This window comes from Parasteatoda tepidariorum, chromosome 7 (assembly GCF_043381705.1).
Source record: "Parasteatoda tepidariorum isolate YZ-2023 chromosome 7, CAS_Ptep_4.0, whole genome shotgun sequence".
Classification (NCBI taxonomy): Eukaryota; Metazoa; Arthropoda; class Arachnida; order Araneae; family Theridiidae; genus Parasteatoda; species Parasteatoda tepidariorum.
This window is the reverse complement of record NC_092210.1, coordinates 27,785,642-27,797,245: the sequence shown is the minus strand read 5'-3', so window position 1 is coordinate 27,797,245 and position 11,604 is coordinate 27,785,642. Positions and strand designations below refer to the sequence as shown.

Genomic DNA, 11,604 nt, shown 5'->3' with positions numbered 1-11,604 from the left:
AATTAGAAAATATATATATATATATATATGTACATAAAGAGAGAGAAAACTCTAAATGGGGATCCGTTTCATGGGTTTGGAGATCTTTTACTAATAAATTAGGACAGTTTATGAAATATAAATTTAATATAAGGCAATATTTTGTGTAAATGAACAGTTATTTCTAACGCATTTGCTTATTAAAATTTTTAAAAAAAATTATAAGTGATTACAATATATGTCTAATATAATAAGATTAAAATACAATACAGTAACAACGCAATATATTAACAATGTAATACACATAATACAAAACTTGAAATAAAATAATAAATCTTCTATTAAATTTATCTAGGGTTTGACCTCATCCGCCTTATAAATTGCTTTTCATTATTTGATGCCAAATTGCGAACTTTTTTTTAAAAAAAATAGATAAATATATATTTAAAAAAATACTTCACCTTTCGTGAGGAAAAATCTATTATAGTAATTCAAAAACTGATTTTGTATGCACAAAATTCAATCAATTTCTTTTTAAGTGGAAAAAATATAACTGTTAAGTTCTAATTCAACCTACATCAATCATTTTGACATAACTAATTTTAAACTTCTCGATACTAATAACTTTTATTTAGTCTTAAAGTCATTGGATAAAGTAAATTTTTTTATTATTGTTTTTGGATTTTTTTCCCTGGCTATTCAATAAAGGATCCGAGTTAGTACAATAAAGAAAAAGAGCAAAAAATTCCCCAAGTCAAGATTGATTATTCGAAGTTTTCTGCCTGAGTTTTAGAAAGGAAGGAAAAGTAAGCAATAGTTTCTGGTAGTATTGACAATCGAAGTGACATCCGTCGACTTTTAATTTCAAATTTGAAAATTGATTTTTTTAGAGAAAAAAAGCTATGAAATCAAAAATAAATAAATAATAAGTCTATTTTCTCACTTTACAAGCTCCTGAGCTTTTTTCTGAATAATATTGAACTTCTGATTGCCAATATTTCAATAAAAAGTTTAGAAAACAGGAAATATATACTGTGAAATATTGAATATCTTTTAAACAGTAAACACCATGTTTAATGAACACAATTCTTTTTTTCTTGTTCCTCAGTTTTATTTTTTGTTTAGCATAAAGTTTGAAAACTCCGTTGAAGGTAGAAATATACTATTGAATTTTATAAAAGATTATTATATTGTTAAGGTAAAATTAAAATTTTCCTTGTTAGTATTTCATAAAAAAAGGCTTAGTTTAAAAAATTGAAATTATAGCTTGTGGGCATCTTCATTCTTTTAAACAATGAACTTCGTCATCAATAAGGAAACTTTCAATACAGTTTTTTCTTCTTCGGTTACAGAACCCTAAAAAATTAACCTTCTTCCGGCAGAAACCCAGGCTTTATAAATAAAGTTTATTAGTGTAATTAGGAACGTTATAACCTACAGAGGATTGTTTCTAAAATATTTAATTAGAGGGATAAAGATGTTTCATTGTTTTATCATTAATAATCTAAAATTATATTTTATGTTCCACTGTTAAACTTGCAAACCTAATGCTATATCTAGTCTATTTATTTATCTATCATATGAATTTTTTCCTTTTTTATTATGCATTATATGAATTTTTATGTTTTATATGAATTATTATCTAGTCTATTACATGAATTTATTTTTGATGTAGATACACATTCTGTATCTTTAAAGAAATGATATAAAAGATGAAAATGGTTATTTGTTAAGCATATTATTAAATTTTAAAAATATTGAAAATATTAAATTTTAGTTATTGATCATGATTGATCATTAATCATGAATTCAGATTCATGATTGTTAATATAATATCACCGAATAAAAATTTAAAAACGTATATAAGAATTTTATTACAATTAAAAATAATTTTGTAAATTCTTCGGTTTAAACTGCGAAAACAATTGGGATTGAAAATTAAATATTAATTTGGAGAAAATTTATGAAATACTATATCTATTTTAAAATATAGTGAATGAAATTAAAAACGGTTTACGAGTAGTTGGTAAAAAATTTAAGCAATGATGATAATAAATAATAATAATGATAATAATAATAATAATGGTAATAATAATAATAAATGATAATAATAATGATAATAGTAATAATAATAATAATGATAATAATAATAATAATAATAATAATAATAATAATAATAATAATAATAAATAATAATAATAATAATGATAATAATAATAATAATAAATAATAATAATGATAATAATAATAAATAATACTAATGATAATACTAAATAAGTAAACCACAAAATCATAAATGAATACTGCACATTATCAGTGTCTTGAAAACAGAAAGAAAAAGAAGAAAAATATTGTTTTTATGTTTTATTTCGAAAATATTATCATTTTTTTAGAAAAATTGCTCTAAATGTGAATTTTCTAAATGTTCAATAATTGGAATAACTAAACTCGGATATTCCTAAAGACTTGCAGACAGAATTTACAAAATAGCGTTTTCGATTTATTATTATTTTTTTTTCGATAAAAATTTATCAGAAACAAAATTAATCAATCCAAGAAGCACAGAAGAAGGTGGCTATTGATAGAAATCATGAAGAAAAAAATGGAATAAAAAGGAAATAAGGGGATTCGGAAAGAGGTAAACAAAGCTGGTTTTTGAAACCAAACACCTCGTAGGTAAACAAAAGCTTCACCTTCTACTGGAATTAAAGTTAAAAGATTTTTATGCTCTTTTGTGATTTTGTGAGTTGTGTTAAATCTCAAAGGGCACATTCTAAAGATTTTGATCATGTCGATCGAAAGTTCTACCAGGAAAAAAAAAAAGGAGGAGAGAAACTTTGAGTTTCTAGAAATCCAATTTTAGCAGAGAGGTGTGATGAGCCCTTATTTCAGGGGAAAAGTGAAAATCTACACTTGCGCACCCTCGCGACACTACTCGAAGAGGAATGGAACTTTTTATTACGTTTCCTCTGGGAAAGGGAACAATATCAAAGAGGCTAACTTTCTACCAGGAAGGAAACAACTAAACCTTGCTTGAACATACTTGACACTTTTGATGGCGTGTGTATCTCGACAGTAATCTGAGAAAAGGATAGAGAAAATGAAATAAAAACTCTCTTAAAAATGTCGAATTTTCTGAAGTTCTTGATACTGATACTTTTAGATATAGAATTATTTGTGTATTTTTTTTTTGAAGAATAAATATGTAATAGTATTTTATTTGTAATATATAGCAAAATTTAACCAACAAAGAACCCTAAAAAAATGACTTAGAGGCGTTTTTTTGATTCAACTCAATACCTTCAACTTGATTTTTATGTTAGACTCACAATTTATAAGTTTTGTTACCAAATTATTCAATATCACAACAAAAAAATAAAATTAAAATCTATATAAGATTTAATTGAAGTCTTACAGATATTAATAAAAATTTGAAACATTTATCAACAGACAGCATAGAACGGAAAATTTTTTGCTTCGATCACCTTTTTTGTTGTAATTTTTAAAATTTTTATCGAAATACTAACTGAACTTTTTCACAACATTTGAAACATGCAGCACCAATTAGAAAAAAAAAATCAAAAAACGGCGAGGCAAATAAACTTGCTTTCCACATTTTTATTTCCACATAAGAGCATGTTCCTTGATCGAAATATTGACGTTTTCGTTTGTTTATTATTATAACACTTTTGCATTAATCATCTGTATAATTTATTGTGATAAAATTTGCCAGTTACGATTGTCAGTCTAGATTTTAAAAAGAACGAAAAAAAATCGTCAAAAGTGGAAAAAAAATATTAAATTTATTTTTGTTATCATAACGTCTTTTTGATGTATATAGACCAAAGTCACCACAAGGATACATTTTGTGTTGGCTTTTTCTTTTTCTCATATAACTTGATGAATTTATGCTTTTTTATCTTAATGTCACAAAGAAAAAAAAGTTAAAATTTTAAAAATTAAATTTTGAAAATGTTTTTTTAATTTTTTTTTAAATGTTGTCTTTAACAAAAGCAAATGGGGGAATATATAGACTATATTCTCAGGTAGACTTTATAAAGTATGTATTTTCGTTTCTGTTTTTCTTTTAGAAGCAATTTTTTAAATTCAAAAATGCTGATTACATATGGCTGCTTTAAAATTGCATTATCGATGTAGAGAAACGTTCATACAATGAAGAACAAAAAAAAAAANAAAAAAAAAAAAAAAAAAAAAAAAAAAAAAAAAAAAAAAAAAAAAAAAGAATTGGCTGCGCATATTTGCGCCAAAAAATCTTAAAAATCAAGATGAATATATATTTTCCGTACGTTTGCATCGAAAATTTCATTATCGTTGGTTTACTATGTAACAATTCACCTGCATTCGACGCCCACTTGTTTGAATCGAGAAACAGGGAGCCAAATGTAAAGCAAAGGACTATTAAAAGTGTCTATAGAACAATATAATTACAGAGAAAAAACATTGTATTGGCTTTTTTCCACTTAAGTAACAGGCTCAAACAAAATCTTCACAAAATTAATTTTTGAAAGCAAAAGAATTGCTTGATAAAATAATACATTTAACGAATACAAATATGTAAGAATAATGCATACATATTGCAATTTACTTTCTCATGTAGACTTTATAAGAGCATGCATTTTAATTTCCGAATTTGTAGGAACATCTTTGAATTCAAAAATGATGGTCATCTTTGAGAGTTCAAAAATTCATTGTTTTAAGAAAAAAGAAAACAAATCTGCTGCTCATTTAGAAAAAAGTCATACTCCATGCATTGGACTTCAGTAAGCATTAAAAATAAAGGGGTAAAGAGTTAAAATTACTCAATCTTAAAATTGAAAGAGAGCAATAAATTTGAAAGTTAATCTAAAAGAGAATACATTTAATTTTGTATATTATTAATATGTAATTATCTCCTGCAAGACATGAGGAAAGCTTTAATAGTTTTGTTAAAAAACAATGTACTTCTAGTGATAATCTAATGTTTCAATTCATAGCTAAGTCTAGGTCTCGATATCGAAATTCAAAAAACTGTAGCTTGCAATCTGAATAATTCTCTTTAATCTAAATTTTAAATCGTGACTATCATTCAAAAGTTAATAGCAAAATGTTATCATTATAAAATTTTTCTCTTAAAAAAAGGAGATGTGACAACTGGAAGTAATATTACTGTATATATTTCTTATCATATAATGCAGAATATGTAAATTTTTAATTTATTTCGTGATCTTATAGAATGTATACAATATTTGATGCATTTTATATAAATTAATATTTAATTTTCAATCCCAATTGTTTTCACAGTTCAAACTTAGTGATTTCAAATTAATGTCATTAAAGATTTTATTTTTAATAACAATAAAACTTTTATATCCGCTTTTAAATTTTTACACGTAGATATTATATTAGCAATCCCGTACCCCCCTCCCAAAAAAAAACACTAATTTATTTTTACTTTGCTCATACTATATATATATAATAGATGCTGAACAGCTGACTCAATTCTAAATTTAAGACAATCAATGTCCAACTCCATGTCCATTTAATTTTTAACCTAACAAAGAAGACAAGGGAACTCCTATATCAAGCAGTAGAACTACTTAATTTTCACGGAGGACTTTTTCTCTTGACTAACTCGTATTTTCCTTACATGGAGTGGAAAACCACAAAAACACCCCATCTTTTGATCGACGGCAAAGGAATTCTATCCCAAGATCCCTCCAAAACTGAAGATTTGTTTACATCTGCACTGTTTTCAGAGCGAGAGGGTATCAACCAGTATTCGTGTCAACCATTCGTATCGACATTAGCAAATTAACCATTCGTATCAGCTGAGTCACTTCATTCAGAGACATACGCTCTATCTCCTAAGCTACCCTTCGTAATTTTTTCAACCGCTTATATTTTGGCTAGCTTTTTTATCATTACTCAGACGACTGTGTAGTCTAGAATCTAGTTTAATTCTCAAGCTCTAATTTTAGTGGCGCTCTATGGGCTCTTCAGTTTAGAAATTTTGCTCACTCTCCATATAATGAAAATAAACCATATATTTTTATTTATTTTTAGTATCAAAATACTGCTGTTATATTACCTTTTCTACTTTTATACCAATGTTTTTATTGTTATAAATAGCATATTTCTTATTTACAGTTAGAATGTGATTGAGAAGGGAGTTGACTATGAGATGTGTGGTCTTAATTCTTCTGGTGGTGACATATGGCACTCAAGGGGAGACAGTGGAATCCAGCCCTTGCAAGTCATGGGAATTCCGTTGCTCAAACGATCACTGCATCAGCCACAATCGTTATTGCGATGGAACGGATGACTGTGGAGATTCTTCAGATGAGCCACCAGGTTGCACAAGTATGGGAATTTTGAAATAATTTATCCAATAAATCTAATCTAATGAGTGTAACTAATCACAAAAATAAAAATTAAATAGCCTTTAGTCAACTATAAAATTGCATCTTAAAATATTTTGCCGATAGATAGAAATTATGAAATATATAAATTTAATTTTCATAGCAAAAGTATTACTATGGGAACTTAATTAAATAAATAGGATAAGGTACGTTTATCTTATATTTTACTTTATAACCTGAGTATAAAAATCAATCATTGTTAAACTCTGGTTATAAAATAAGCTACTATAAAAATATCTACCCCTGTTGTATGAGCTCATCCTGATGCTCTGGAATCTTGTTTTATTCATTTGAATGGGGATTCCCTTGTTAACGACTTTAGTTTCCCCACTTCTCCATAACGCGTGGAAATGCATTGTATTGATTTGCCTCTCGGTCACAGTGAATTTTCTTGTTCTGTTTTTTACCGTTTTCTCTCTCGGCTTCTGTGGTTTTACTAATTTTCTCACTTTTTACACCTCTTCATGTTTTTTACCTTTATTTTTCCATTTTTCGTTGGCACCTTTACGTTTTTCATTTAAAATCATTTTTGTTTCTTAACATTCATGTCTGGCAATTAAGTCTTGAAAATTGGCGATAATTTTTGAAGCGCTTGTTATTTCATATTCATTTATTTCTGAACTGAAAAAAGTTTTCAAACAGCTAATATTGTGAGAAATGTCTTAAGAATTAAATCGCATGAAGTTAAAAGGCATTATTTTGAAAACTAAAAAATTTTGATGATGCAACTTGTTTTTATACTGGGCAAAGAAATTTAAAATATTTTGTCGAATACAAAAAAATAGACTCGAACACTAACATAAGACCTTAAGAAAGTTGACGAGTACTATCTAAGTCTTCTCAGATGCCTAACTGGGGAGAATTGTATAGAATTCTCCAATTATAAATTATTTTACAAAAGCTGTTCTCGTGTCAACTTGGCATCACTAATTCAATTATACATTACTATAGTGTGAGAAACCTTCACAACAATTTAATTTAGACTTTGCATTTATAGCATAAAATAGCATTATATTTTTCGTTATATAGTCTTAAACTCAAAGTATCAAACTTTTTCTTTCATTACAAAAATATGGAAAAAAATTATTATTTTAAAGTTTTTTTTCGTAAAAATAGATCTCGAATTAATGAGGTATGTAAGTGTTAGCAAAAATATTCCATTCTGTTAAAATAGTTGTCAGAGACACAACAAAAAAATAAATAAAATTAAGAGGGAAAAGTCTTCCATTAATATTTCTAACACCGATTACTTACAAAATTCAAAGATCACCTTGCATAAAACTCAACGTTAAAAAGTAAAACAACAAGCAAATGCAGAATCTATTGATACAAATAGCAGTGATTATACAATTTCATCAATCATCTCAATTAGTACGCATTAAATTAAAACAGTACTGTCATTTCCTTTTCTACATTGTTAAAAATCATGCAACTTTTTGAGAATCTTGAGAATCTCATAGAGAAGAAAATTGCAGAATTGAATCATATTAACTTGCTTCATAAGCTGGATTCTACGGTGCTATTGTTCAACTTGGACGGTAACATTGCTGAATTTAAAATCTTAATAAAGTTTCAACCCATTTCTACCGTTATATAGTTCTAATTACATTTTATTTTGGTTTCAATACTGAACAACCTTTAGCAAAAATGTATAAATTAATCAGTTCGATATTTGTATTGACTACATCATTTTAAAATTAAACTAGCTATATTTTTGCAAATATAATGCATTTTAAAAATACTAATGAGACTGAGCAATGATGATTTGATACACTTAGCACTGCATTCCACCTTTACTTAACTTTTTAAATTTTTTTCCCTCTCCTTTTATCCGCAGATTGTAACCAGACGTTGATGGGCGAAGTGGGAACGAAGTATCCGCTGAGAATTACTGAACCTTTTCATCGGAATTCTCCCTTTGTATGCAAACTCCATCTTGTGGCCGGTGGCGGAGATCTTCTGGGAGAAAGATTGGAAATAACATTCCTCTCATTTCAAATCGGATCTTTGACTCTTGATCGGTAAGTAGAATGACATTTGATTTTTAAAAAAGAAAATTGATTTGGCAAAGATAACTTTTTTTTCTTCAGAAATGATTGACTAAAACATATCGAGGAGCGAAAATAAATATAACTTTGGGAAAAAGGAAATATCTTTGTGCATGAGTGAGCATAGTTTGAAACTGAGAAAAAAAAAGGTTCTAATTTTTTTTATGACCGTCGTTGAACAGTCGACCCAAATTTATGGGTTTACGGCTACTAATGTTCAACTCCGTAGGCTTGTAATTTTGAACCCAACCCAGAAGACAAGGGCACTCCTGGATCGAGAATTGGGAGAAATTCGCCTTCGTAGAGGACTTTTTAATGGAGCTAACCCCCATTTGCGTTACATGGAGAGGAAGACCACGAGAACCTCCCACGGTTAGCCTGATATTAAGGGGACTCTAACCCATGATCCGTCAACCACTGAGGATATTTTACGTCAGCGCTGTGGTCGGTGCAAGCCGGATGCGGATTTCGTATCGACTGGGATTCGAACCCGGTTCGCCTCATTGGAAGGCAAGCGCTCTATCCCCTGAGCCATCGCAACTCAAGGCTCTAATTTGTAATGTGGTAAAAAAATTTAAAAACTTTATTTTTTCAAATAGCTACGGAATTTAAATATTTATTTTCTAAGACACTAAATTGAGCCAAATACGAGTGAAAAAATCAGTAACTTAATTTTGATTTAAAATTTCGATGTAAAAATAATTGGCTCAAAAATATATTTCTGCAAATAGTCCATTCTTTCAAGAATATTATCTATTAAATGTCTAAATGGAATCAGATATCATTTTCTTGTTAAAAATTTACTCACTCATTACCAAGTAAAATTAGCACAAATTTAATGACATTTGTGCTAATTTTACTTGATGATGAGTGAAGCTCGAATATTGATACCATTTGCATTTTTATATGTTTATCATGAAAAAAAAACATTAAATTAAAATAAAATTTCATTAAGAGCTGGACAGAAATATGGTACATTATATCTATCAAGAAACTCAGATATTAAAAGAGAAGGACATAACTTTAGCAACGAATATGTAGATCCCTTCAGAATATCTTAAATACGAATGGGTGCAAAATTTATTAGTGTTTAATGTCAATTTATCTCATGATACCATAGTAAATCATCATATTTTTATAGTAACTATTTGCGATAACAGAGAGTTGATTCTACTGAAATTAGAAACCTATTGCTGAATTCTACTTTTACAAGCATTAGTAATCATTCAATTTCCAAGTTTTCAACGTTGCTATACTTCCAAATTAAATAGAAATTTAAAAAAAAATAAAAGAAATTTCACATTACAATTGATTGTATAAAAAAAACTACTGTCATATTAAATTTCAAAGTTTTATGATGTACAAAAGATTTTAAAATTTTATTATTTAAATAAACTTCTGATTTTAAAAAAAATTAAAAGGTAATAGACTTGAGAAAAAGTTTTTCATAAAAGATAGAAAATTATTAATTGATTTTCTGTTAAATGGATATTAATTTAATCCAGATTTAAAACAATTGTATTATGATAAAATCCTTTTTTATAGAATCAATTATTTTATCCAACAACGGAGGGTATTTAATCAATTTTTATTTTTTATTTTGAGATCATTATTTGCATCAAAGAAATGAACAATCTAGATAAAGCGAATCAATAAATAAATTAAACTTCTAATGAATACTGAAACCGAATTGAGTTAGGAAGGCGTTGTATTGATACAGAACTGATACGCTTTTCGATCCAGAGAATCTGTTAGTTGGAATCGCTCAATTAAATGGATTTCTGCATTGTTGGGGATCCGGACAAGCTTGAAGATTAATTGAGGATTTCAAGAGATTGATTCACACCAAACAACATTTCAGGCTAATCACTCATGTCAAACAAGGGGGGTGTAATGCGGTAGGAGGAGACTTCCTGAAAGTTACTACTACTCCTACAAAAGGATACTTACTATTCAAGTGTAATGGAAAACCTCATAGAATTATTTCAGTTAATTCAGTATTTATAAAGAATGTTTCAGAAACATCATCTTCGCCATTGATTTTCTGATTCACTCTTAGAAAGTAACAAAAATAAGATCGATGATAAGATAAAATAAAATAAGTCAGAAATTGACATTTTCTTTTAAGTTAAGCAAAAAAAGAGAATAAAGAATTATTTTTTCTTAATTTTCAGTCGAATATTGATGGAGTGCTTATAAACCTAGTTTTTATAACAAACATTAATTTAAGATTCTAAATTAAATTACTTTTAACATTATATATATATATATATATCGCTCAATGAAGAAAAAAATGATAAAAAGTAAAAGAAAACGAATACAGTAATAAAATCTGTGTAAATCGAGCAAATCATGATTCTTTTTTAAATAATTGTTAATTTTCTAAAATCATTAAAATTGTATAACTTAATATCAACCATATTAATTATAAGCTTTATATTATCCGGTATATTATTATTACCTTGCGCACATCCATTTTCGGGCCAGTCCTAGGTATTTAACATATTAAACGCTCGTCAGTATTGCAGTAAGAACACGCCATAAGAGATCACTTTATTTAAGCTTTTGTTTTCATATTTTGTAATCCGGCAATCGCATTGCAAAATTATTTTGTGTCATTATTGAATGATTCCGGCACGCGTAAGTTCATTTGAATTCGCTCCTCGCTTTACGGATTTCCTTTCGTGTTTTGTTATATATTTCCTTTACCTATTATGTTCTGTTTTTTGTTTGATTTGTTTTATTTCATATATAGTTCTCAATTTTTGTATTCTATTTTCGCTTCATAAAGAAAAAATCTTTTTCTTTTTAGTGCTCCTCACACAATTGTATTGATATATTTTACTTTGGCTATATTAGAAAGCACTCTTTTTTGTGGATATAACCATGCGAGCTGATGAAGAGGTTATATCTTTTTTTCCTTAATTTGTTTTCTGGAATTTTAATGCTTTTTTATTTCGTTTTTTTAAGATGTACATAAAAAAAAATTTTTAAATATTTTTTAATAATAATTTTATTTTTAAAATTTTCCTTTATATATATATATAAATATAAATAATAAATGTATGTATATGTATATGTGTATATATATGTATGTATGTATATATATGTATGTATGTATGTATGTATGTATATATATAGGGAATTAAAAATATGTC

The 11,604-nt window shown here is 27.3% G+C and overlaps 1 protein-coding gene across 1 annotated transcript in view; it reads left to right on the top strand.

The window, feature by feature from the left end:
* The window catches only part of LOC107451710 (uncharacterized), a 145,107-nt gene that overhangs the window by 101,304 nt on the left and 32,199 nt on the right, over window positions 1-11,604 (top strand). The window contains exons 3-4 of the mRNA XM_016067889.3: window positions 6,127-6,339; window positions 8,236-8,419. Coding sequence (XP_015923375.1) covers window positions 6,156-6,339; window positions 8,236-8,419 — 368 coding nt within the window. The 5' untranslated portion in view covers window positions 6,127-6,155. The remainder of the gene's footprint in view (window positions 1-6,126; window positions 6,340-8,235; window positions 8,420-11,604) is intronic.